This window comes from Callithrix jacchus, chromosome Y (genome assembly GCF_049354715.1).
Source record: "Callithrix jacchus isolate 240 chromosome Y, calJac240_pri, whole genome shotgun sequence".
Classification (NCBI taxonomy): Eukaryota; Metazoa; Chordata; class Mammalia; order Primates; family Cebidae; genus Callithrix; species Callithrix jacchus.
The window spans coordinates 4,186,094-4,213,956 of record NC_133525.1 but is presented as its reverse complement, the minus strand read 5'-3'; the positions used below and the strand labels follow the sequence as shown (position 1 = coordinate 4,213,956).

The following is a 27,863-nucleotide window of genomic DNA, read 5'->3' as shown; positions in this document are numbered from 1 at the left end:
GAGAAGAGGTTCTCTTCCGTTGCAGAGTTTCGCCATGGTAAGATCTCTGCGTTCTATCTCCTGTTTTATCTGCCTTCATCCTTTGAAAAAAACGCAGTTCCACCCTGGCACTGTTTCGCGTTTCGGGTGCCCCTACTTGGCGGGTGGGAATACTGCTGGTGCCGCTTCAGGAAACCAGATGTGGAGACCGGAGGTCTAAGAAGAGTGTGGCTAGGTTTCTGGGCTGGCCCTCGTGCTCGGCCAGTGGGCCTTGGGAGGTGGCACCTCAGTCCATCCCTGACTACGTAGCTCAGCATTGGCTTTTTACCCGGATTAGTTTGTTTCCATACGTTGAGGTAGTCTCAAATTCGCCTGGAGAGCACTGTGGAGGCTCTCGACGGAAGCTAGAGAGATCCGCGGTTTTCAAAAGTCTGTGAGTTTTGTGGGGTGTCTGTTTTCGGGTTGTGACAGGAAGTAATATTTGCTCAAAACGGGGCGTTGGTAAATAGACTGGACTGTCTTTTCTGCTGGGATCAGGTATTACCTATTAACAGTTCCTACAGGTGAAGATAAGGACATGTTACAGTAAACGAATTTTTCTGAAAAAGTTTGGTATCCTTTTCAGGCCCGGGGCCCCAAAAAGCACTTGAGGCGTCTTGTAGCGCCGAAGCATTGGATGCTCGACAAACTAACGGGTGTATTTGTGAGTATAACTTTATTTGCTTTTTAGTCAAGACTACATTCTGTAAGCCTGTGGCTTGCAATTCCGTGGGATGCTGTTTGTTACGTGGAATTTTCGTCGGCAGAGGCTTGCCGTTCATGGAACTTGTCCTTGCACGCTTCTGTAAAGGACCCTAAGAAAAAAGTTTTAACGTTTTGTTTGGCAAGTGCAGTGCTCCGCCCTCTGCTTTCAGCACTGTTGGGATCCATAATGTCACTGAGAACCTGGGCAAGCCATCTTTTTAGTAACTACTTATTGAAAGCCTGTTGCATGCCAGGTGTTATGTGGCCCCGAGCTTGGGGATATATCCCAGTACAAAATGGTTATAGAAAACAACATCTATTTCTTGACGTACTTTATATCCTGCTGGGAGGAGATGGACCTCTCCAATATGTTCACAGGTGTTGAAGGCTGGGGAAAACACTAGGATCCTGGGAAAGGGGAATGGGACCTGGATTGACTGCAGTAAGGGGGTGAAATGAAAAAGTCTCTTCAGAAGATCAGAAAGACGTAAGGGAAAGAACTATTGAAGGTGTTTGGGGTTAATGTTTTCAAAAGAGATGTCAGCCTGCTGTGTTACGATCTCTTTCAAAATTGTGTGTTATTACAAACCCATTCTTTAAAAGCTTGCACTTTCAGTTAGATGCTGGATTAAAAATGCCAACAACAACAAAAAAGGGCCATGATGTCAGTCTTGGTGGTCTCTTGCTGTTGAAGGTCTCCACTTTAGAGAGCACTTCTGGAGCTTAGTGGGTTAACAACTGTGTCAATTTCCACATAAGAAAGGAGTTCAATGACAGTGCACTGAGTCCCCATTAATCAAATATATTTAATTTGTAGTTATCCTTTGTTTTGGAGGGTGGAGTAGCTGTGCTGTACATTTAGCCGAAGTTGCTGGTTTAACAGTAAAGGCTACAGAAGCCCAGGAAACAAGGGCAAGAAATTGTGTGAGAAATGCTGGAGGCTCTTGAACTGAACCTTGAGAACCTGGCAGGTTAAGGATAGTATACCCAGAGGCATAGGAGGCAGGCATCTAACTAGAAGGCTAGGCAACACCAAAGAGAGATCTGTATGTAGAAGCAGCTTTTAAGAACAGTGTCTATTAGAAAGGATTCCTGCATGTTGTGAGCTAAAGAGGTAATTGTGGAGTGGCGTTCAAGATAGTACAGCCTCAGACCTTGACACCTTTGTAGGAACTGGTAGCAAATAGCCAAAGGATGGCGTAACACTGAAACTGCAAGAGTACAGATTACAGGATGTTGTAGAGTGAATTTGATGATACTTGAGCTACCAAGCAGCCAAGAATGGAAGTATACACAATGGGTTGTTATGGGCAGTCCAGCAACATTGGCAGGGCTTGTGTGGAACTTTGAAGTCTGGAATGGTGAGAGAGTAGTAGAATATGTCATAGTAGGTTGTGGGTAGAGTGTTAGCTACACCTGAGAAATATGGGATGTGGTATTGTGTTCAAGGGAGGTTTAAGCAGGCAGTACCCGTGGCAGTGGTGCTTGGGGCAGGGCAAAATGGGGAGATGGTTGTGAGCCTGGATTTGGGGAAGGAAGGGGCACAAATGGGATTTATATAGTTGGGGACATGATCTTTCTAAGACAGACCTTTGTAAATTGAGGAAATAATTGTCCTCTTGAGTTCCTCCTCCCCACAACAAGTTAAGTTCAGCAGAATTTAGGCTGAACTACGGCACGTCATCTGCTTAATCTGTTGACCTGCCCTTGTCTTTTTTCAGGCACCTCGTCCATCGACAGGTCCTCACAGGCTGAGGGAATGTCTTCCCCTGATCGTCTTCCTCAGGAACAGACTCAAATATGCGTTGACTGGAGATGAGGTAAAAAAGATATGTATGCAACGCTTCATCAGAATTGATGGCAAGGTTCGAGTGGACATCACATACCCTGTTGGATTGATGGGTAAGGGAAGAGTTCTTTGTTTTGAAGAAATAACAGGTTGAGAGAAAGACAAGGTGTGGGGCTTACATGTTCCCAGGGAAAAACTAGACGCTGAACTTTGATTTGTACGGAAGTTAGTGCTGGTCCTTTCAGAAGAACAAGAGAAAAGGAGTGGAAGGGCTCAAATGAAAAGCTATAAAGGGGTTGGTCACTGTAAATGGGATTGAGGCCACCAGTGGCTGCTATATGGCAGTTATCAGCATTAGGCTCCTACCCTCCCATTAGAGACTGGGAGACAGACAGAGGAGCTGTCCTCAAATGTTGGCTGGAACAAACAGTAAATTCTTTTAGCAGCCTTGAGTTTTCTCAGCCAGACACTTTGAGGGGGACTGGGTAATCTTGATCTTCTAGAAGCCATGTTAGTGTTCAGGTCTTCATAGGCCATAGATGAAGCTCAGCCAAGAAGAGGGCTCAGAGGAGTCTGGCTAATGATTGGTCAAGGAGAGAATCTTTCTCAGTGAACAGGATTTTGGTCCTGTCTTCCCATTTTGTGTATTGATGATTTCTATTCTGGATCTCCAAGGATGCAGTTGCAGCTTGGTAGGAGGGCAGAGTACAGGAGGGAGAGAAGAGTCACACTCCTCTAGGGAAAAAATATACTGAGAGGGGTGGTAGGGAAAGGCACTGAGGAATTCTGACCTAGTGCTTTGTTCACTCTTTCATGGTTACAGGCTCAATACTTTTAATATCTTTTTTATCTTAATACTGTCCAGGAAATTGGGAGATGGTTGGTTTATTAGGTGTATGCATGCTACAGTGGTAATGGGGTTCCAAGCCATATTTTCCTAGAATCCATCCAGCCACTGAGTTAGAAAAGATAGACTTTTTTTTTTCCTACTTCCCTTCCTGCCATTTTTCTTCTTTTTGCATTTTACTTTCTTTCTCAAAGCTCCAAATCCTGAGTGAGGCAAGACTCCTGATAAGTGTTATGGAGTAAAGGAGGCCAAGCCCTTGACAAGGCAGCCTGCTGAGCCTTAAGCCTTGTCTGCTTAAGTGGGAGGACTACTCGTTCATTTGGTTTCCTGGTATGTGTGAGTGTGCTCATGTGTGCTTTCTTCTGAGCATTAACCCAGAAAACAGTTTTAAGCAGTCATTGTACAAGAACATAGGATGTAGTAGAGCAGCCAGTAATGTATTCAGTTCCTTTTGTTGTACATTAATTGGGACAGGAACAGGGGTTGGTTGGTCATTCAGCAACCGCCATCAAGTGCTGGAGACTCCCAAGCTGCTAAAACGTTCCCAGGTTCAGCCTGGCATAGAGTGTTCCTGCTGTGCAGGCAAAAGAAACATTGTGTTAATAATGTTCTTTATACCTGTTTGTAATCAGATGTCATCAGCATCGAGAAGACAGGTGAGCATTTCCGCCTGGTGTATGACACCAAGGGCCGTTTTGCCGTTCATCGCATCAGAGTGGAAGAGGCAGAGGTACGTTGTACAAGTCAAGTGAGCTTCAGAATTTACAGACAGATAGGTCTGTTAGTAAGATTGTCAGAGGTCATTTAGGCCTGATTCTGAGAATATTTATTTTCTCTAATTGTTAGTATGATTATTTAATCCAGGTACATAGGTTCTCAGTGATACAAGGTAAAGCATTTTCCACACAAGGCTGTTTTAGAAAGAGGATACCAGTAAGCAGTTCTCTGAGGGACAAGATGTGTTTCTGTACAGGAAATGTAAGTAATATTAGAACCAGGAAAGCCTGGCTAGAAATCCACACTCTGTCATTCATTGATATGTAACTATAGTCAACAGAACATAGAACCTTTTTTAAGTGTTTGTTTTCTTCAGAAATGGTGATCATATGCCTTCTTGCCAGGTTTCTGTGACTATGTTAGTAGTGGTGCCACCTGGCACTTGATAGACAAAGAAGACTGTTGACTTCGTGATACTCAGCCCTTTAAAATTCCTCTTTTGTCTCCAAATTTAGTGGCCATAGTCAACTTCTAGAAACTGAAGAAAGTTTCTAGGACTTTCAAGGGAGTTTCTCTGTGGACAGCACCTCCATTTTGCTTTGGAAACTAGGATCACGCCTCAGTCATAACTTCCTGTTTTCCCTGTATTTTGGGTCATGGGGTGACTTCATCCTTGTTTCTCACATAACCCATTTACCTTCACAGTGACCAGATGCCATCTGACTATAAGACGCATTTTGTAGGTGAATCTCAACATGTTTCATCAGATGTTGTTTCCACTTACTTTAAATGGATTGCCTTATTTCACTTATTTGTTTGTGGGAAACACATTAGAGTCCCTATATGAATTCATAAGTATTTTCATGCCAGGGTAGTTACTTAATAAATGGGTTGTTTGGTTGTTTCTGACTCCTTCGGTAGTGTCTCTTGAGGTGATGTCCCTTCAATTTTGGTGGGTTGCTTCCGCAGGAGGTGCTTTGTTTTAGATCATAGGAACTAGGCCTTGAACCCTGCAGGATGTTAGTCACCCAAGGTGTTCGATTCTGTTGTGCCTAATACCTAGAAAGCGCAGGGGATATCTCAAATCTGATGACTGGTTTCTGCTTTTGTAAGAAATTTGGATATCAAGAGACAACACAGATTGATAGTCCATGTGAATTTTTAAATGGGAAGAGATGGAGTGGGAGGAGCAAATACTGGAGTGTTGTTAATACCTAGTATTGGCCCTACCAGATTGGCTAGCCACCATGTAGAAATCTCATGTCCAGGAAAATATTGCATAGTGCCCACAAGTGCCAAATGGGTATCCAGACTTAGGGTAGGCACCTTACCCTTGTGTAAGAAGTAAGAGATATGGGGAAGTTTTGGTGGAGCTTGTTTGCTGATTGTTTCTTTGGGCAGCTGAGAAGGGAGCATTCTTTGTCACAAACCCCACCCAGTTTAGCTTGGCGTGAGCCAAGGGTTCAAGGACATAGTGAGTTCAGAGTGGATAATCATGGGCTCCTGGGCCTTCAGTGATGTGAGGGACACACCACAGAGCCTTTTCATGCAGGTTATTATTTCATACAGGTCTACAGGTAGCATAGGTTAGTGGAGAGACAGAACATCCAAACAGCCCTCCACCCTCAAAAATCAAATTAGGAAAAGGGGTATTTTGTGAGTTTTGGTGGACCTGATGCATTTCAGACATAATTTTTCCCTTTAACAACTTGGTATTAGTTGAAGACTAAGGAAATGAAAGTCATTAAGGTTTAAGAATGGGAGATTAAAGGGGTGGGTGGCTCTGTGTGTGTGTGTGTGTGTGTGTGTGTGTGTGTGTGTATCACTACAGTGGATGGGAGCAAAATTTTGAGTGAGCCCATGATGAGCCTGCACAAGAGTAATGGGAATTAAGGCAGTGTCTGCTCCCGTTGCAAGGGTAGAGGAGTACAAATACTACCTGGGAGATGGCAAAGAAGACATGGAGTTTTGAAAATACATCCCCCCACTGTTGTAGATGGAAGCACATGTGGGATATGGTGTATGAGTATTTGGTGATAGGATAAGGAGATGGTAGCTACAGATCTTGATGAAATACATGGATGCTTTAGATACTTGTGCATTGGGTTCACCTTGCGTTGGAACTTGGACGTAGATGGTGAGACAGAAAGAAGTAAGTGCTGACTGAAATAGAGGACTGAAACACTGCTCAAAGGAGTTACAGTAGAGGCTGTCTGAATAGTTGGCACAGAGTCCTCATTGACATTGGGAAGCTTGTGTTCAGTGATGGATGTGCATGGGTAGAGGGAGATTTCATCTTCCAGAAAGTTTACGAACAGGATTTAGGTGGTGTACGTTCCGTTTCCTGAAAAGTAGAAACCAAGAAATGAAAATCAGAGAGTAACCATTTAAATGGAGCTGTGTTTATGGATTACCATTCTTGAACATTGAGAAGACTGAACCTTGTAAACAGGACAGTTATTCCGAAAGTAGAAGATACAGGGCAGCGAGTAGAAAGAGGGAGTTTCTTGTAAGATAATGGGTGTCGTTTGACCATTTGTTTGAGAGAATTGGAGATTGGTGCAAAAGGAAGTGATCAAGACCCTAAGTGTGGAGACTAGTGCTCTTTTGGTGGTTAAGGAAGAGGACAAGTAGAGGGAATAGGCAGTTGAAGTTTTGGAAAAGATAGAACCTGGGCAGTTAGATTTGTTTCTGAGGGAGGCCAGCTGGGAAAGATACCAGGTTGGTTTGTGTAGGTGTTATATAAAAGGAATTTGGAAATTGAAGTGAAGAGTTCCTCAGTCAGTGGTTCCAGAGGGACAGTGGAGAATTGAGAGCAGTGGAGAATGATAAGGCCTCACCTTGCAGACAAAGTGTATGGAAAGGGTGTGAATGAGGCCATTGGTTTGGGGTCCTCCGGCTCATACTATCTTGTTTTCATCCATTGTATCCTTGATCCTTCATGGCTTTGAGCCTGCCTACCTGCAGGACTCAATCCAAACCCTGATTCCTCTTCTGGCATCTTGCGCTACCACACAGGCTGAGCCACATGCCAGGAACTGAGGGCTAAAACCATAGCAGTCTCCTGTGTTCTGTTGTTGTTGTGGCTTCCTCACTGGTCAGAGAGCATTATGGTCTTTGGGAGTCTTGGTGATGGGGGGCAGAAGATGATGAGGTGTCACATCTTTAAAATCTGAAGACAGTCTTTTCAGTTGTGAGACAAAGGAAAAGTAATTGGTTTTCCACAGAGATCGAGGCTACCCCTGTCCCCTGTGGTAAGAGGGTTAGCTCAACTGGAAGTTCCCCTCATAAAATGGCCAGCCATACCCTCAGTGAAGCTCTAGTTTCCTGGCAGCATGGGCCTCTACTAAGGGAGAGGACCCAAGATCTAAATCCTGAGCTGTTTTGGCCACAGGAAGGTTTGATGCACAGGTAGTAGAGTTATTTGAGATTGGTATAAGCAAAGCTTGCTGAGGTTGGCTTCTGCAGGAGCACTCGTCTTAATAAAGGAGTTCAAAATTTTTAGCCTGCCTTAGTTCTGGTCTTGAAGCACTAAAACCTGGTCAGTAAACTCTGTGTAGAGGTTAGACTCAGAACTGTTATCTCTTAATGTGCTAGCTTGCTTACAGGCATTTCACTCACTTGTGGGTAGTTGCTGACTGTCGTCTTGTTTCACAATTAAATTACCGACATGCATTGTGAAGCTTGGACTAATGGTTGTAGAATGAACCATCTCATAGGATGGAAGAACCACTTGGAACTGGAAGCATCTTTAAAGAGAGAGGCTGTCTTTTTCACAGGTTGTTTCACCTGTGCAGTTAAAGTAAGAGGACCTTTGAGCCCAAGCTTCAAGTTTGATGTCGTGATGTGGCAATGGATGGCACAGTGCTACTGCCGTCCATGCAGAAACTGTTGGTTAGTGAAGAACTGTTGAGGATACAGAAGAAAGTGTTTTTACTTGTTTTGTTTTTGCTGTCTCTTTTCCTGTTTGCCAGCAATACCTGCTAGCTACTCTGACTCCCTTACCAGTGTTCTCAACTCAACTGGGATAGTACACTAGAGAAGATGTATGTGAAAAGTGGAAGGCAGTAGATAGGCTTTGAGGTGTACAGCCATAGAGCTTGCTTGAACCTGTCTTACCTGCAATATTTGGAGCTAATGAGCCAGGGTGGAAAGGGGACCTGATTGGCTTTCACTGGAAAAGTTTTAGAATGACAAAAGTAGGTTCAGGATGTCACATCCCAAAAATGTCCAAGACAATTGGGTGATAAGAATGCATTCTGCAGGCCATGATGCAAAGACTTGCCTCACGAAGTTGGAGGGGCAGAAGTAGAGAGGGCCAGATTTTATTCTGAACAGACAGCAGTGATTATAATAGGGTTATCAGTAATGGGGACCTCAGTAAGTGTGTGTAGAGCCATTTGACAACTAGAGCTTGCATTTCAGAGTTCTTTCTCCAGTTACAAAGGACAGAGGGGTTTCTGAAATCTGGCATGGAGTAGAGCTGGAGAGACTGAGAATGCCCACTAGTAACCCTAGGGTTGGTTAAAGTAACACTGCATGTCTTAAATCTAGCATGGAATAGAGCTGGAGAGATTGAGAATGCCCACTAGTGACCATATGTTGGCTAAAGTAACACTGCATTAGTAAGTGGTCACTTGATTGGCATTGCGAAAGATAGGCATTATAAAGGCAAGAGAAAGGTGAGATGGGCACTAATGATTGGATAGTACTTTTTAAAGTAAAGTGCAGCTTGCTCTTCTAAATGGGGTTGGAAAACTGAAGTTGAGTCTTGGGACTTTTTTCAACTCTGGCCCCACTGGTTGCCAAATGCAGGTTGTGTGGTGGTCTCTTTCTTATGGCTTGGTCTCAGGGACTTTGGAGGTATAATGGGAAAAAGTGTCTGCTTACCCCTCAGCAGCTCTAGGGCCTTTCTGGACTCTAAAACAAGCCTGAATTCTTGGCCCAGTGCTCTAGACTGTAGCTTGGTAGTTTTCCACTTTGGAGTAGAGGACAAAGAGTAATGGGCTTTGATCATCATATTATACCCCATCCACATGTATTCAACCTAAAGTTGGGGAGGATTGTAACCCTCTGTGCCCTTTGGTATACCATTTATTGTCTGAAGGAATTCTGCTTGGCTGCTCAGTGAACCTCAAAGATCTCCTTTCAGTAAATACTGAAGATTTTCTGTTATTGTGAATAATCCTATCTGCTGAATTTGGTTGTATATAGTATCTATCTGCCTTCTCTTGTGGGGATTTTTATACCTGGTTGGAAGGAATGCACTAAGTTGTATTCACTATCTTTTTTTTTTTTGAGACAGAGTCTCGCACTGTCATCTGGGCTGGAGTGCGGTGGTGCGATCTTAGCTCGATGCAACCTCCGCCTCCCAGGGTAATGCGATTCCCCTGCCTCACCCACCTCCCCGCCCCCCGCCAAGTAGCTGGGATTTCAGGTGCCCACCACCACATTTGGCACCTTTTTTTTTTTTTTTTTTTAAGTCAAATTTTATTGTTTTATTTATGTGGTGTTTTTTGCAAGGCACTGTGGTATGGACTAGAAAACTTGGAATGACTCATGAAGAAACCGTGGAATGACACATGAAGCATGATAGGAAAGTCATTCTGAGGCAGAATGCTTTTCTGAATTTATTTCAACCAGGGTATCAAACATCAGGAATGAGTTCAAGTTAAAATTCACAGGAGAATGGAAACATCTTAAGGTCAGTCACTTCACATGCCCATCCTGATACTTTGAATAATCTGGAAAATTGCAGAGCCACAAACAATTAATGTATTGTAATGACAGCACCCCCTACCCTGCCTCTGCGCACACTACCTTCATTACACTTGCTTCTGATGGCCAAATATATGCATCCCTGGGTGGTAGGTCCATTCCTATAGTCACCTTGGTTTGTAGGGTGTTTGGTTTGCTCTCCTTCTACCACCATTCACTCCCTCCAGGTGCCACCCAGACTTGTTTCACAGGCCCTAAAGTTTTAAAGGATTTATGTCTTGCTGTGCCTTAACTATGACAGGTAGTATAATGAAAGTTTACATATGCTGCCTTTTTATGAGTATGCAGGGAGGTTTTTGATGTCTTGTCCTTTCTGGCCAAACAGAGGTCTGGACCAAAAGGTATTCCTGTCAGGGTACAGGGAAAGGAGGATGTGGCTTTCCTTTTGAAAGAAAAGGGTTCAGTCAGCCTAATTGTTCCTTGGAATGCTTCTGACTTTCCTTAAGAGTTTTAATTGGTATGTTTGCATGCAGCCTCTGGGTGTTATTTGAATTTCTACATTTGTGTGGGACCTCGCTATTATATTCACTAAGGTTTTCAGTTGGTTGGCCAGTAGGCAGCTCTGATCGGTGAGCTAGGCTGCTTTTGTTTCTGTGCTTAACTCACTAGCCAGGAAAGCTGGAAATGATCTTGAGTTTGTATTTGTAGTGATGGTAAATGTGAGCTGATGGTGGTAAACAAACTGAACACTCACTGAAGAGAGTGCCTGGAAGGATGTGTCAACTGTGAAGTTTTGAATGGAAGAGAGTGCTGTCTTAGAATAACTGGGTAGGAGCCAGACTTTAGCATGGATAAGTGGGCTTGTATATGCCAGGCTGGTGAATTTTCCAGGTTTACCTTTGCTGGTAGAGTTAATATGCCCTAGGTTCCACATGTGGAATAGAAGGTGTCTTTTGTCACTTTCTTAAACTGCTGGCTTGTGTTAAATGGTCTCACCTCTCCATAGCACCTTGAATAGTATTGGATCTGTAGTAGAAGCAAAAGTAATATTATCTGACACTTACTGCTTTGCCAAGCCCTTTATGTTCCTTTATCTCATAAATAGATGTACTAGTATGCAGTAATTATTCCCATCTTGCACCTCTGAAGTTTAAGGGGACAGTATCTGAACTTGGAGCTTTTTTGTAGGAGAGAGAGCCCTAGCTCTACTTAATATGTCTCTTTCCATACCTAGGGAGGTCAAAAGCAATGATAGAGACAAACTAGCAAACCAAGTCAGTCTTGAGAGCCCAAATATAGGGGATAGAGTGAAATATCTGTAGAGGAAATGCAGGAACTGATTAAAGAAAAAATAGTTGCCCCTGGAGTTCATTGATTCTGCATGTTTTGGAGGGTTGCTCTCATCTTCAGGGGTTTTTTTTCTGTCATCTGTCACTGTGCATTTGTCTTTGTCATTTGCACATGTTCCTAAAATTGGTCTGGAGACTTCAGAGGACTATGCTTAGTTTAAATGTGGAGCTTTTAGTATCTTTTAAATTTCCATAAGCTTTTTCTCACAACAAAGCTGAAAAAAACCCTACTTTGTCGCATCTGAAAAGTAACACTCTGGGTAGCCTGTGGTACGTAGGATGGGGATTGACAACCACAAATGGGTTGTGATTGTTTGAGATTACATAGTATACTATTTGAAGCTTCTGAAAATTGCTTCTGGAACATAGTAACGCTTGTTGTAACTGTTGGGCATATATATATACATGGTATGAGGCATTTTGAACAGCTCTTGCTGGAACATGTCATGAGCAGCACCAGAGTGGTAAGTGTTAAAAAGTAAACAAAAGCAAGTAGATAACGGGATGTGTCATTTAAAAATGAGATGAAGAGCAGCATTGTGTATGGAAAGCATGTAGCTGGCCAGGGCAGCTGTTTTTAACCTAACCTAGTCATAAAAGCATCATGTACTTAGCGGTGGTACAGTTAACTTAGTCCCTGGGGCTCTATGTAACACCGGGATGAGAACTGTCAGTCTGAAATATGTCCGAGGAAAAAATGATAGAGCAGTTGATTCTGTGTTACCACTCAGATACACAGACAGCAAGCTCTTAGCCTGGGATAAAGTACCAGAGCTTAGTTCAGCTGAGCACTCCTCCAGCAGCCCCCAGAAGGTTCTGAACCAGATTTCCTCTTGGCGAAGTTTCCCAGATGTCTAAATTCCTAATTCATTATGGCAGACCATCTGCTCTGTGACTGTGGTTAATGTAGTTTTTCCCAGGAGCACTCCCTCTCTGACTGAGGAAAATCGGTGAGATAAGTAATAGTTGGGTGACTGCCTTTGCGTTTACATATTAAATTGGTTTTTCTTTCTGTATGTATAGTACAAGTTGTGCAAAGTGAGGAAGATTACTATGGGGACAAAGGGAATCCCACACCTGGTGACTCATGATGCTCGAACAATCCGCTATCCAGATCCTGTCATCAAGGCGAATGATACTGTGCAGATTGATTTAGGGACTGGCAAGATAGTCAACTTTATCAAATTTGACACGGGTAAGTTTTGTTTGTTTTTTTCTTGTGTTATCTGGCACCTCCCTCCTTGTTTTTGTTTTTTGCTTTTTTTTCCCTATCTTTTCTATTTCTTCTATTTTTGTCTGTATACCCATTATGATTAGAGAGAAGTGAAACACATTTGGCTCTCCTTAAGAGAGAGTATATTGCCTTATGGTCTCTTGAGTTTGCAGTGGGATCTTGATGCTGAGTGGTGGTATGGAGTCCCTTTGGGCTACGTCCAGCAGCCTAGCCTCTTTCAAGAATGTAAGCTCTCTGTGTCCATTCAGTTTGTCACAAGAGGGGAACTTTGTTCCAAATGTGATAAACTTTAGGTGTGTTCCTTGAGGTGAAGTGCTGAAGTTGTCTAAATAATCTTAAATTGGTGATGATGAAAAGCTTTGTCTGCAGATTTGTATCTCCTCCCTGCTTCCCCGGCTCTGACTCCTGACGTTTACACCCAAGTGCTGCTTATACCTGATGTGCTAAGGAAGTAAAATATTTTGCCTGACTTGTTTTAACAGAAATTTCTAGAAATGTAGTAACACTGAAAGAGTAAGACAGAGACAACAAATAATGGGAATTTCTTTTGTGCCTACCTTCAGTGACTTTGCACTTTGTTCTGTTGCTTATATGCCCTCCATGTTTACCTGCCTATGGCATCCCCACAGTCCCCACTTAGACCCTGATTTAAGATGCAGCCAAAGTCTTCAGTTGCCTTGCTGTTTAAAGAGCTCACTGTCTGTCTTGAATTCAGTACTCTACAGCCTGGGATTGTCTTGATTGTTTCACCATTATGACTTTCTACTTGTGCTGCCTGCACTTCTGGTATTTACTGTTAACCTGGAAATTTTAGGCAGAATGTTTCTTAGCTGTCAAAGTTGAGAGGCCCTCTCATTAGGGGAAAACCTTAAGAGATGTGATAATAAATGGGTGTGTCATGCCTAAACCTGTTGTTTGATTTCAGTGTGAGCACAAAAGAGAGAACCAGACATCATGCATCTCCCAGTAGTAGCAGTGTACGCAGTACCATTCAGAAAGTATTCTTGTTAAAGAATCAAGACAAACTTGGATAAAGGAACAAAATAAAGCATGTATGTATTGGAAGACGCTTAAGACATCTGGCAATCATGTGCAGAGTTTATTAGCTTTTCAAGAGGTTTGCCAGAATATTTCAGGTTTAGATAATTTGGTAACTGGCCATTATTTGTTTCCAAGTGATCCAGCACAGGACTGTGTGGGTGAGATGAATCAAGGCTGGCCATGAGTTTAAACATGTTTTGAAGCTGGAGAGTGGGTAGGTAGGAGCCTATTGTTCTTGTCTTTAAACTTTTCAAAGATTTGAAAATGATTTTTTAGATGGACGTGGACTTATTACCAATTAAATGAAATGTCATTTCTCATTTATTAAATCAGATTCCCAGTTAAAATTCAACAGATTTTTTTTTTTCCTCCCTCACCTAACTTTTCTGTTTTGTTTTGTTTTGTTTTGAGAATGGAGACTTGCTCTCTTGCCCAGGCTAGTGTGCAAAATGGTGCAGTTTCGGCTTATTGCAGCCTCTGCTTCCCAGTTCAGATGATTCTCCTGCCTTAACCTCCCAAGTAGAGGTGGGGTTTCACCATGTTGGTCACGCTGGTCTTGAACCGCAAGTGATCCACCCACCTTGGCTTCTCAAAGTGCTGGGATTACAAGCATGAGCCAATGCATCTGGCCCTAGCTTTGTTTATTTGAAATATATATGCCTTTGTGTTATACAGAAATGCTTGGTATTATTAATTAGTTTGCTTATTTGCTTATTAGTTTACTTACTTTACTCTTGGGAGTTTACATAACATAATCCCAGAATTACAAAGCCAAAATTCTTGATAAGAGATCCACTGAGTGAGGGCAAAAGTTTCTTCGTAGTTCTTGGTTTGTTTGCTTTTAAATGATTAAAGGATTTTTAATTGTGCTTTTGAAAAGAGGTTAGTTCATACATTTACATCTTAACCATTTTTATGTGTATGGTTCATTAGTGTTGTTAACTATATTCACATTGTTGTGTGGCAGATCTCCAAACTCCTTCATCTTGTAAAACTGCAACTATGTGCTTTAAACAACTCTGCCACTTCCTTCATTCTGCAGCCTCTGACAAACACCGTCCTACTCTCTGCTTCTGTGAATTTTACTTCTTTGGGTGTGTCTTACTAAGTTTATATCATGGTGTTTGTCCTATTTTGACTAGTTTACTTTGCTTGACGTAATGTCCTCAGGGTGCATTCATGTTATAGCATGTGACAGTATTTCCTTCCTCTTTCTTTCTTTTTTTGAGCTTAGAGTTTTGCTTTTGTTGCCTAGGCAGGAGTGCAAAAGCACTATCATGGCTCGAAAACACTCAACACATGTATAATAGGAGAAAGTGATCCAAACATAATCAAAGCCATGTATTATATAATATAGTCATTGGAGATAACGGCATAGTTTTTGTCTTTCATTTTTCATTCTGTTGATGTAACATAGATTTTGTATGTTTCATTATTCCTTGCATTCCAGGAATAAATTCTACTTGATTGTGTAGATCCTTTTTTGTGTATAATCCTTTTGATGTGCTGATGTGATTTGCCAGCAGTTTGAGCAGAATTTTTCCTTTATATTTATTAGGGATAGTGGCATGTAGTTTTCATTCCTGGTGGTGTCTTTGTATAAGTTTTATATCAGGGTGATGCTGGCCTCACAGAATGAGCTTGAAAGGGTTCCCTCCTTCACAGTCTTTTCAGAAAGATTGGTGGTAATTATTTTAATTTCCTCGGGTCCTGGGCTTTTCTCTGTTGAGAGGTTTTTGGTTACTGACTCAAACTCCAGACCTACTTACAGATATGTTCAGACTTTATTTATTTATTTATTTTTGTTTATTTATTTAGAGGTAGTCTCACTCTGTTGCCCAGGCTGGAGTTTAGTCATGCGAACTCTGCTCACTGCAACTTCCCCCTCCCAGGTTCAAGTGATTGTTCTGCTTCAGCTTCCTGAGTAGCCACCATTAGAGGGATGTGCCACCATGCCTGGCTGTTTTTTGAATTTTTAGTAGTGATGGGGTTTCACCATCTTGGCCAGGTGGGTGTTGAACTCCTGACCTCAGATGATCCACCTACCACACCACAGCCTCCCAAAGTGCTCAGATTACAAGTGTGAGCCACCGTGCCCAGCCTCAGTTTTTTTTAGTTTGTTCATGAGTCAGTCTTGGATCACCATTTATTTGTACGAGTTTATCCGTTTCTTCTAGGGTTCTCCAGTTTGTTGGCATATTCACAGTATTCTCATGATGCTTTTATTTCTGTGGCATTGGTTACAATATTTACTCTTTCATTTCTGATTTTCATTGTTTTGAATCTTTTTTTTTTAATCTGGCTAAAGTTTTTCACAGTTCTTGTTTCCATGCTTTTGGTTTTTTTGAGATAGGGTCTATGTCACTCAGGCTGTAGTGCAGTGATGTGATTACTGCTTTCTGCAGCTTCAACATCCCTGGGCTTGGATGAATCTCCTGCCTCACTGTCCTGAGTATCTGGGATCACAGACACACAACACCACACCTGGCTAATTTTTCTTTCTTTCTTTCTTTCTTTCTTTCTTTCTTTCTTTCTTTCTTTCTTTCTTTCTTTCTTTTTTTTTTTTTGTAGAGATGGGGTTTTGCCATGTTGCTTAGGCTGATCTCGGACTCCTAGACTCAAGTGATCACACCTACCTCTGCCTACAGAAGTAGAGTTACCACGTCCAGCTTTGGTTTTGTCAATTTTGTTTTTTGATTTTTTTTTTTTAATCAACCCTTAGGTTTTTTTTCTTACTGTTTTTTCTCGTGTCTGCTCCAGTCTCTCTTTTTTTTTTTTTTTTTTTTTTTTTTTTGTACTTTAGGTACTGGGGTACATGTGCAGATCATGCAGAATTGTTGCAGAGTTACATACATGGCAATGTGGTTTGTTGCCTCCATCACCCCGTCACCTATTATCTGGCATTTCTCTCCATGTTATCTGTCCCCAACCTCCCCAACCCCAGCTGTCCCTCCTCTGCCTCCCACTACCACAACAGACGCCAGAGTGTGATGCTCCCCTGCCTATGTCCATGTGTTCTCATTGTCAAACACCTACCTATAAGTGAGAACAGACACTATTTGATTTTCTGTTCTTGTGTCAGTTTGCTGAGAATGATGTGGTTTCCAGAGTCATCCATGTCCCTCCAGAGGACACGAACTCATCGTTTTTTATGGCTGCATAGTATTCTATGGTGTATATGCGCCACATTTTCTTTGTCTAATCTATCATCCGTGGACATTTGGGGTGGTACCAAGTGTTTGCTATTGTGAATAGTGCCTCATTGAACAAATGGGTGCATGTGTCTTTATAATAGAACAATATATAATCCTTTGGGTATATACCCAGTAATGGGATTGCTAAGTCAAATAGAATTTCTATTTTTGGGTCCTTGAGGAAGCACCACACTGTCTTCCACAACAGTTAAACTAATGTTCACTCCGACCAACAGTGTAAAAGTGTTCCTATTTCTCCACATCCTCTTCAGCATATGTTGTCTCCAGATTTTTTAGTGATTGCCATTCTAACCAGCTTGAGATGATATCTCAGTGTGGTTTTGATTTGCATCTCTCTAATGACCAGTGATGATTAGTGTCTTCTCGTATGTTTGTTGGCCTCATATATGTCTTCTTTTGAAAAGTGTCTGTTCATATCCTTCATCCACTTTTGAATGGGCTTGTCTTTTCTTGTAAATCTGTTTCAGGTCTTTGTAGATTCTGGATATTAGCCCTTTGTCAGATGAGTAGATGGCAAAAATTTTTTCCCTTCCTATTATTTGCCAGTTTACTCTAATGATTTTTTCATTTGCTCTGCAGAAGCTGTGGAGTTTGATTAGGTCCCATTTGTTGCCAATGCTTTTGGTGTTTTAGTCATGAAGTCATTGCCTGTGCCTATGTCCTGAGTGGTTTTGCCTACATTTTTATGGTGTTAGATCTTATGTTTAAGTCTTTAGTCTATCTGGATTTAATTTTAGTGTAAGGTGTCAGGAAAGGGTCCAGTTTCTGCTTTTCTGTGCATGGCTAGCCAGTTTTCCCAACACCATTTATTAAACAGGGAATCCTTTCCCCATTGCTTGTTTTTGTCCGGTTTGTCAAAGATCAGATGGTATAGATGCGTGGTGTTGCCTCTGAGGCCTCTGTTCTGTGCCATTGGTCTATATCTCTGTTTCCGTACCAGTACCATGCTCTTTTGATTACTGTAGCCTTGTAGTATAGTTAGAAGTCAGGTAGCATGATGCCTTTGGCTTTGTTCTTTTTGCTTAGGATTGTCTTGGCTATGTAGGCTCTCTTTTGGTTCCATAGGAAGTTTAAGGTGTTTTTTTCCAGTTCTGTGAAGAAGGTCATTGGTAGCTTGATGGGGGAGTAGCATTGACTCTGTAAATTACTTTGTGCGGTATGGCCATTTTCACAATATTGATTCTTCCTACCCATGAGCATGGAATGTTTCTCCATCTGTTGGCATCCTCTTTCCTTTCCTTTAGCACTGGTTTGTAGTTCTCCTTGAAGAGGTCCTTTACATCTTTTGTTGTATTCCCAGGTATTTTATTCTCTTTGTAGGAATTGTGAATCAGAGTTTGCTCATTATTTGGCTCTCTGTTAGTCTGTTATTGGTGTATAGGAATGCTTGTGATACCTGCACATTGAGTTTTGTATCCTGAGACTTTCCTGAAGTTGCTTCTCAATCTGAGATTTTTGGGCTGAGACAATGGGGTCTTCTAAATATACAGTCATATCATCTTCAATAGAGACTATTTGACTTCCTCCTTTCCTAATTGAATATGCTTTATTTTTATATCTTGCCTGATTGCTCTGACTAGAACTTACATACTATATTGAATAGCAGTGGTGAGACAGGACATCCTTGTCTAGTGCCAGATTTCAAAGGGAATGCTTCCAGTTTTTGCCCATTCAGTGTGGTATTGGCTGTAGATTTGTCATAAATAGCTTTTATTATTTTGAGCTATGTTCCTTCAATACCTAGTTGATTGATAGTTTTTAGCATAAAGAGCTGTTGAATTTTGTCGAGTGCTTCTCTGTATCTATTGAGATAATCATGTGGTTTTTGTTTTTGGTTCTGTTTATGTGGTGAATTACATTCCTAGATTTGTATATGTTGAACCAGCCTTGCATCTCCAGGATGAAGCCTACTTGATCATGATGGATAAGCTCTTTGATGTGCTGTTGCAGTCGGTTTGCCAGTATTTTATTGAAGATTTTTGCATGGATGTTCATCATGGATATTGGCCTGAAGTTTTCTTTTCTTGTTGAGTCTCTGCTGGGTTTTGGTATCAGGAAGATGTTGGTCTCACAAAATGATTTGGAAAGGATTCCCTCTTTTTTCCCTTTTTTGTATTGTTTGGAATCATTTCAGAAGGAATGAAACCAGCTCCTCTTTGTACATCTGATAGAATTTGCCTGTGAACCTGTCTGGACCTGGACTTTTTTTGGTTGGTAGGCTATTGCTGCCTCAACTTTAGCCCTTGTTATTGGTCTGTTCAAGGTTTCAACTGCTTCCGGGTTTAGGCTTGGGAGGATGCAAGTGTTCCTGAACTTAACCATTTTCTTCCAGGTTTACTGGTTTATGTGCACAGAGTTATTTGTAGTAAACTCTGATGGTAGTTTGTATTTTTTGGAGTCAGTGGTGATATCCACTTTGTCATTTTTTATTGCATCTATTCAGTTCTTGTCTCTTCTTTTTTATTAATCTGGGTAGCCATCTATTTTGTTGATCTTTTCAAAAAACTAGCTGCTGGATTTATTTATTTATCTATCTATCTATTTATTTATTTATTTTGAAGGGTTTTTTTATGTCTCTGGCTCCATCAGTTTTGCTCTGATCTTAGTTTATTGTTTTCAGCTAGCTTTTGGTTTTTTTTTTTATCTTTTTCGTCTAGCTCTTTCAAGTTTGACAGTAGAGTGTTGATTTTAGAGCTTTCCTCACTTCTCATGTGGGTATTTATTGCTATGTATTTTTCTCTAGACACTACTTTAAATGTGTCCCAGAGATTCTGGTATGTTGTGTCTTTGTTCTTGTTGGTTTCAGAGAACATTATTTCATTGTTTATCCAGTCCACATTCAGGAACCAGTTGTTCAGTTTTCATGAAGTTGTGCAGTTCTGAGTTAGTTTTTTAATCCTGAGTTCTATTTTGATTGCACTGTGGTCTGAGAGACTGGTTGTTAGGATTTTCGTTCTTTTGCATTTGCTGGGGGGTGATTTACTTCCAATTATTTGGTCCGTTTTAGAGTAGGTGCGATGTGGTGCTGAGAAGAATATGTAATTCTGTGGATTTGGGATGGAGAGTTCTGTAAATGTCTAGTAGGTTTGCTTGGTCCAGGTCTGAGTTAAAGTTCTGGATATCCTTGTTAATTTCTGTCTCATTGATCTATCTCATATTGACAGGGGAGTGTTAAAGTCTTCCACTATTATTTTGTCGTAGTCATAAGTCTCTTTGTAGATTGTTAAGGACTTGCTTTATGTATCTGGGTTCTCCTATATTGGTTGCATATATATTTAGGATAGTTTAGCTCTTCTTCTTGCATTGATCCTTTTACCATTATATAATGTCTTCTTTGCCTCGTTTGATCTTTGCTGGTTTAAAGTCCATTATGTCAGAGGCTAGGATTGCAACTCCTGCTTTTTGCTTTTTTTTTTTTTTGCTCTCCTTTTGCCTGATAAATCTTCCCCCATCCCTTAATTTTTAGCCTGTGTGTGCCCTTGGACATGAGGTGGGTTTCCTGAATATAGCACACTTGACTTTTTATCCAGTTTACCAGTTTTCTCATTGGGGCATTTAGCCCATTTACATTTAGGGTTAATATTGTTATGTGTGAATTTGATCCTACCATTTTGATGCTAACTGGATGTTTTGCCCAGTAGCTGAAATAGTTCCTTCATTGTGTTGATGGTTTTACCATTTGGGACATTTTTGGAGTGGCTGGTGCTGGTTGGTTATTCCTTTCTTTGTTTAGTGCTTCTTTCAGGAGCTCTTGTAAGGCAGGCCCAGTGGTGATGAAACCTCTCAGCAATTGCTTGTCTGTAAAGGATTTTATTTCTCCTTAGTTTATGAAGCTTAGTTTGACTGAATATGAAATTCTGGGTTTAAAGTTCTTTTCTTTAAGGATGTTGAATATTGGCTCCCACTCTATTCTGGCTTGTAGGGTTTCTGCCGTGAGAGATCCGCTGAGTCTGATGGGCTTCCCTTGGTGGGTTACTGGACATTTCTCCCTGACGGCCCTTAGGATTTTTTCCTCATTTCAACCCTGGTGAATCTGATAATTATATGCCTTGGGGTTGCTCTTCTTAAGGAGTATTTTTGTGGTGTTCTCTCTATTTCCTGGACTTGAATATTGGCCTGCCTTGCTAGGTTGGGGAAGTTCTCCTGGATAATATCCTGAAGAGTGTTTTCCAGCTGGGATTCATTTTCTCTGTCACATTCAGGTACAGCAATCAAATGTAGAATAGGTCTTTTCACATAATCCCATATTTCTTGGAGGCCTTATTCATTTCTTTTCGCTACTTTTTCTCTAATCTTGACTTCCCACTTTATTTCATTGGGTTGATCTTCAACCTCTGATATCCTTTCTTCTGCTTGGTCAGTTCGGTTATTGAAACTTGTGTATGCTTCACGCAGTTCTCCAGTTTTTCAGCTCCATCAAGTCGTTTATATTGTCTAAGCTGTTTATTCTTGTTAGCATTTCATCAAACCTCAAGGTTTTTAGTTTCTTTGCATTGGGTTAGCACGTGCTCTTTTAGGACTAAGAAGTTTGTTAATACCCACCTTGTGAAGCCTGTTTCTGTAAATTTAACAGACTCATTCTCCATCCAGCTTTGTTCCCTTGCTGGTGAGGTGTTGTGTGATCTCTTGGTGGAGGAGAGGCATTCTTGTTTTTGGTGTTTTCATCCTTTTTGCACTGGTTTCTTCCATCTTTGTGGCTTTATCTACCTGTGGTCTTCGTAGTTAATAACTTTCAGATTGGGTCTCTGAGTGGATGTCCTTTTTGTTGATGTTGAAGCTATTTCTTTCTGTTTCTTAGTTTTCCTTCTAACAGGCAGGCCCCTCTGCTTTAGGACTGCTGGAGGTCCACTCTAAACCCTGTTTGCCTGGGGATTACCCGCAGGGGCTGCAGAACAGTAAGGGTTGCTGCTGGCTTCTGTTTACTTTGTCCCAGAAGGGTACCTGCCAGATGTCAAGCTTTGGGTATATGGGGGTCGGGGAGCTGCTTGAGGAGACAGTCTGTCCAGTATAGGAGCTCAGGTGCTATGCTGAGAGCTTCGTTGTTATGTGCAGAGCTGCTGGGCAGGTACATTTAAGTCTGCTGCAGTGGAACTTATAACTGCCTCTTTTCCCAAGTGCTCTGTCCTAGGAAGGTCAGGCTTTATTTGTAAGTCCCTGACTTGCTGCTGCCTCTTTTCATAGGTTTCTTGATGCCTTGCTCAGCAGATAGTCTAGTCACAGTCTGCCAGCGGAGGCATTGCTGAGCTGTCGCTGGCTCTGTCCAGCTACTGTGTGAAGTTCCTTGAGGTATTGTTTATAGAGGTACAGTTAGAACTGCCTTGATATTGGCTAATGCCCTTCCTCACACGAGCTGGACCCTCCCAGATCCAGCTGTGCTTGCCTCAAAACTCTCAATCCAGAGCGTTTCAGTTTGCTTGTTTTGTGGGGGTAGTACTGTCTGAGCCATATCACCTGGCTTCCTGTCTCAAGCCCCCTCCCTTTCAGTTGAATGGGCAGCTCTGTCTCCCAGGCATTGCAGGCACCAGTTGGAACAGCTGCCCAGATTAGTGTGGGTTTCTGTGTGCTGACCTGAGGCACTGGTTGAAACAGCTGTGCTGGAAATCTCCTGGTCTGTGGGCAGTGAAAACTCGTTTGGAGATGTGGCGATCACTTCCCCTCTGTGTTGTTCTTGCTGGGAACTGCACTCCACAGCTGTTCCTATTTGGCCATCTTGGATTTTCTGCCCTTCTCTCCCTCCCTCGCTCCCTCCCTTCCTTTTTTTCTTTCTTTTTTTTTTTTTGTTTTGAGATTGAGTTTTGCTCTGTCACCCAGGATGCAGTGTGGTAGCATAGGCCCTGCTCACTGCAACCTGCTGCCTCCCAGGTTCAAGCTATTCTCCTGCCTCAGTCTCCCAAAGAGTTACGATTACAGGCACTACCACCACACCCAGCTGTTTGTGTTTTTAGTAGAGATGAGGTTCACCATGTTGGCTAGCCTGGTCTCAAACTCCTGACCTCGTGATCTGCCCACCTTGGCCTCCCAAAGTGCTGGGATTACAGCCGTGAGCCACCGCGCCCGGCCTGCTCCACTCTATTTAATTTTCTTCCTTCTGCTAAAGTTGGGTTTATTCTGTTCATTTCTAGTTCTTTGTGAAGTAGTTAGGTTGTTGATTTGAGGTCTTTCTTCTTTTGTAAGATTAGCGTTTTTGAGCTGCCTTGTCTTGTGTGAAAGTTTTTGACTTACATATTTTGTTTGACCCAAGTTCAGTTAGCCCTTTTCTCTTTTGGTTACCATTTACCTGGAACATCAGCTTTAACCCTCCACTTTCAGCCTATGTGTGTCCTTAAATCTGAAACTGGTCTCAGTTTAATCTTTTGTAGAGACAAAAATAAAACAGTGTTTTGAATTCTTTCCCATTTTACTTTATGTGTCTTCCATGGTTCTGTTTTTTTTTTTTTTGTTTTTTTTTTTTTGTTTTTTGAGATAGAGTCTTGCTCTGTTGCCTGAGCTGGAGTGCAGTGGCCCAATCTTGGCTCATTACAACCTCAACCTCCTAGGTAGCTGGGATTACAGGTGTACACCACCATGCCTAGTTGTGATCCATTGCAGTAGGAAATTACGTTTTCATGTACTGCTTTGTCCCTAACCTTCCTGTCACCTCAATTTCTAGGACTTGCATTTAACTTGCATTAGAGCTTCTCACAGTAGACCCCACTCATCCAGTCTTCTCTGTTTTTTATCCTTGTGTGCATCATGAACAGTTCTTTCCAGCACTTTCTGTTTTTCTGATTTTCTTTTCAATCAAGTGTAGACATGTCTCTTTAAACCCATTCCTGCCAGGTGGGGTGGCTTACACCTGTAATCCCAGCACTTTGGGAGGCTGAGGCACGTGGATCACCTAAGGTCAGGAGTTGAAGACCAGCCTGGTCAACATGGTGAAACCCCATCTCTACTAAATATACGAAGAGTAGCTGGGCGTGGTGGCACATGCCTGTAATCTGTTACTTGGGAGGGCAAGGCAGGAGAATCAGTTGAATCCAAGAGGTGGAGGATTCAGTGAACCAAGACTGAGCCATTGTGCTTCAACTTAGGCAACAAGAAGGAAACTTGTTTGCCTCCCTACACCCCCCAAAAAATTCATTTCATTGTTAATTTTGCTAAGTACATTTTTCATTATTTGATTGATTTTTTTTTTTAATCCAGCAGGTCACTTTGCAAAGGTGGGCTTCTTGTTGATTTACATTAGTTTTGCTCTGTTTTGTTTTTGCTTTTATCCATGTAGACCCTTTCAAGGCAGTAGTATTGCATTCAGTTAGATGCTATGTTGAAGGTGGTCTTCCTGATCATGGAGTCTGAGTTGCTTCCATGCCAGACAGTACATGTAAAGTACTATTAGTAAGATCAGTATATGGTAAAGATGATTCTGCCTGGCCTTCTCAGGAGGTGTACATTTAGCCAGACTGTGAATTACAGGTTTTAAGTTATTCGGAACACATGATTGTTTTGGGCTCATGTGTTTGTGAGGTTTTTGCCTTAAGGGTCCAGCTGAGAGTGGGAAGCATCTCCTGTTAGAGTGTTCACCCAGAGACTGAACCCGAGACTTTAATTTCTATTCCATTATCTCTGAGAGGCCATCAAAAAGAGAGCCTCACAACAAAAGTCAACATTAGATTCCACTCAGTCTATTTTCCTGAGGTCTCTGAAAAGAATAGAGCTGACACATTCAGGAATTATAAAATAGTGATTCTTGTGAAGGGTCTCCGCTTTCAACCTACATTTACTAATGTGCAGTAGTATGGGTATCATTCTAAATGTCAGGGGCTTTTTATTGGAACTTAACACACTTTGAAAGAATCAGTGTTTTCATCAAATTACAGCCTTTCTGCACTTTTAGAAGCAGTGACAAACAAGTGAGTTGAAGGAAGTGTGTTACTAACAATTTGAATTTTACCATGAATAACTTAGCTTTGTTTTTTCCCTGTGCATACTATGTCCATAGTGTTCCCACATAAGGACTGTGGAAAATGAAGTAAAAAACCGTTATACATCTTTTAATTGCCATAAGCTTTGCAAGGCATTTCTGCTACTCTTGCCCCCACAGGTACAGATTTTCTTTTACAGGAGGCTGTGCTCTTGCCCCCACAGGTACAGATTTTCTTTTACAGGAGGCTGTGTATTTGTCTTGAGCAAAAAACATAAAGTTTTCATTGACATTTTGTCTTAACCCTTTTTTCAGGATCATCTTCTGCTTGCCAGCTAGATCAAGCCCTTTATTTTGTTTTTATCCAGATCTTCCTTAAGTCTGCACTGAAGTGTAGTATACAAAATTTTTTTGTAGCTGAGGGTGCTGGGTGATGCTCACTTAACTGTTTCCACGATAGTTGCCACCAGGAAGCTAAGGGATTGGCCAAGTACACTGACCCAAGAAACAGAATCTTGCCCCATTTATGTGATTTTTCTTATCTTTCAGATAGGGAGCTATGGGTATTTTCTTGTTACTTACCTGAACATTAGTGTCATCCATACCATCTGCAATACATGTAATACCAGAACTTACACAAAAAAATTACTTTCAAATCATTTTGTTGACTTTCAGTGTGCTTGCTAATGCCTTTTCATTCCTGTGTCCTCCTACCATGTCAATACACATATATCCAGCTGGCCCTGGATTTCTGTTAAAAATCTGTGTTTAGGATCAACTAATATATTTGTGGTAGAGAGGGTCAAACTGCAGAAATCTATTTGATTGTTGTCATAATGAGCAATTTTTACCTTAAAAATAATTGTAATTAGGCCAGGCGCAGAAGCTCACACCTTTAATCCCAGCACTTTGGGAGGATAAGGCAGGCATATCACAAGGTCAGGAGTTTGATACTAGCCTGGCCATGTAGTGAAACTGTGAAACCCCACCTCTACTAAAAATACAAAAAATTAGTGGAGTGTGGTGGTGCATGACTCTAATTACAGCTGCTCGGGAGGCTAAGGCAGGAGAATTGCTTGAACCTAGGAAGTGGAGGTTGCAGAGAGCAGAGATTGTGCTGCATCCTGGGTGACAGAGTGAGATTCTGTTGCAAAAAAAAATAAAAAAAGAATAATTGTAATTTTCTTGAATCCTAGAGCCTAATCTTTAAGACCCTCAGATTGAGTTGGTTGCCTCTCTTTCCCATCAGTTTTTGAGATATTAATAAGTGTAATATGTTTGTGCCCTTGCCTTATAGGTGACAATTTCAACTCTTTTAGGCTAGGTTACAAGTTTGTATTTTGTTTTTTTGGCTTTAAGAGAGGGCTTTATTCTCTGGCTTTGGTGGTGTGTATTCACATAAAAAAGAGGACTTGTGGCTGAGTCTTTATTTGAGGGAAAGTTTTTCTTAAAACATGCTATTTCTGTGATAGGTAAAACTTCTTAACAAGGTGGCCTGTTCCCTATATAATATGCTTATATGAGACGGTTATGTGGCACAAAAGTAACACTAGATATCTGTAACAATGGTATTCTTTGAGGGGCCCCCGACAGCCCTTGGAGCATTGGAAGATTCCTCAATGCTAGCTGTCTAGTTAAAGGCCTTTTGTTATTGTCTAGTGTCTCTCTGATAGCCTAAATTTCTCCATTTCTCCCTCCCTCTTGGCTATTCCACCTACCCAATGCTCTTCCATGCCATACTTGTCCACCCCAAAATTATTATTTATTCAACCTTTGACAAATTATTGTTGGACAGGCAGTGCACAGTAAGCTTATGATTTGAAAAATCCTTAGGGGCTTGCCTTACAATGCTGCTTTCATCTAATTCACAAAAAGTGTTTTCATAGCAACATGTTCTTGAAAGTACAATTTTGGAATGACACTTCATCTTTGTCCTGGTAAGCCCATCTGTGTTAATTGGTTTTAAAGGCAGCAGACTTCCTTCTTGTTTTAAAATGCCTCCGCTCCTGTTTATTTTCCTTTTCCTCTAGGCAATATGTGTATGGTGATTGGTGGAGCCAACCTCGGTCGTATTGGTGTGATCACCAGCAAGGAAAGACATCCTGGTTCTTTTGATGTGGTGCATGTGAAGGATGCCCATGGTATCAGCTTTGCCACAAGGATTTCCAACATTTTTGTCATTGGCAGTGTAAGATTTCAACTCTCTTTACTCCTTTTTAAGAAAACTCACCCTAGAAAGCGTAAAAACCTGCATCAATTACTGATGTTCGTCTGTTGTTCTTTTCTTCTTCCTGTGTTAAGATTCACAGAATGCAGCAAGCTCTCTCTTTAGTCCTGAAACAGAAACAAGATTAGATCTAGAGCCTTGAGCCTGCCTCTTGAGGTAGTCTGCATGTGCGATGCCAGCACTGTCATGCAACAAATTAAGTTAAACACAGCCTTGCAAATTTTGCAGGGTTATACCACTGATATGGGCTAAATTAAGGTCACTGGCTCCAATCTGGTTGTGCCGTGTCCCCTTACTTTTGTAAGTGAGTCTGCTAACCCCTCAGAGACTCCATCGTATACCTCATCAATGAACATGGAGTTGTATAATCAGTCCATTTCTCTTCTCAGTACTGAATTATAACACCTCAATTTATACCTTTGAAATGAGGTCATCAGGGGAGTGAGTAAATACATGTTTAAGCTTAAGGTTCTGTAAAGCGAATGAAGGGGAGCTGACAGTTCTACACTTCAAAACGGAGAACCTGAAATTAGTGGCCTTTCCTTTAAAGATGCCATGAAAAACTTGTTGGCTGGTTGCCTCACATAAAATAGAAGCAGAAGATCTGTATTTAGCAGCTCAACAGTGGGGAGTAGGAAGGACTGAGAGGCAGATAACCTCTCAGGAAACATGTAGAAGGAAAATTTTAGTTTGTTTTAAATTTTATTTGGTGGTTTTCTTTGTATTAGCTGCCTGTTGATGTAAAGGAAGGTACAAGGTAAGTGTGTTTTGGTGGGATGTTTTTCTCTTCTCCCTTTTTTTCTGTACTTATTTTATCTCCTTTCCAATTGCAGGGCAATAAACCTTGGATTTCCCTGCCCAGGGGAAGGGGCATCCGACTTACTGCTGCTGAAGAGAGAGGCAAGAGACTGGCTACCAGACAGAGCAGTGGCTAAATTGCAGTAGCAGCATATCTTTTTTTTTATTTTATTTTGCACAAATAAGCGGTAAATTCTTGTTTCCTAATGTATTTTTTTCCTTGTTGTAGTTAATTGTTGGGTTTGAATTTTGCTCATGACTTTGGCACAAATAAACAGTGAGTTCTCTTTTCTTTTCCCCACAAA

General features: G+C 41.5%; 1 protein-coding gene across 1 annotated transcript; it reads left to right on the top strand.

The window, feature by feature from the left end:
* Nucleotides 1-27,863, top strand: LOC118150934 (small ribosomal subunit protein eS4). Its single transcript, XM_035289948.3, has 7 exons — nt 1-37; nt 605-682; nt 2,445-2,625; nt 3,992-4,089; nt 12,167-12,338; nt 26,564-26,721; nt 27,594-27,863. The coding sequence occupies exons 1-7, from the start codon at nt 35-37 to the stop codon at nt 27,693-27,695; spliced, it is 792 nt and encodes a 263-aa protein (XP_035145839.1). The 5' UTR covers nt 1-34; the 3' UTR covers nt 27,696-27,863.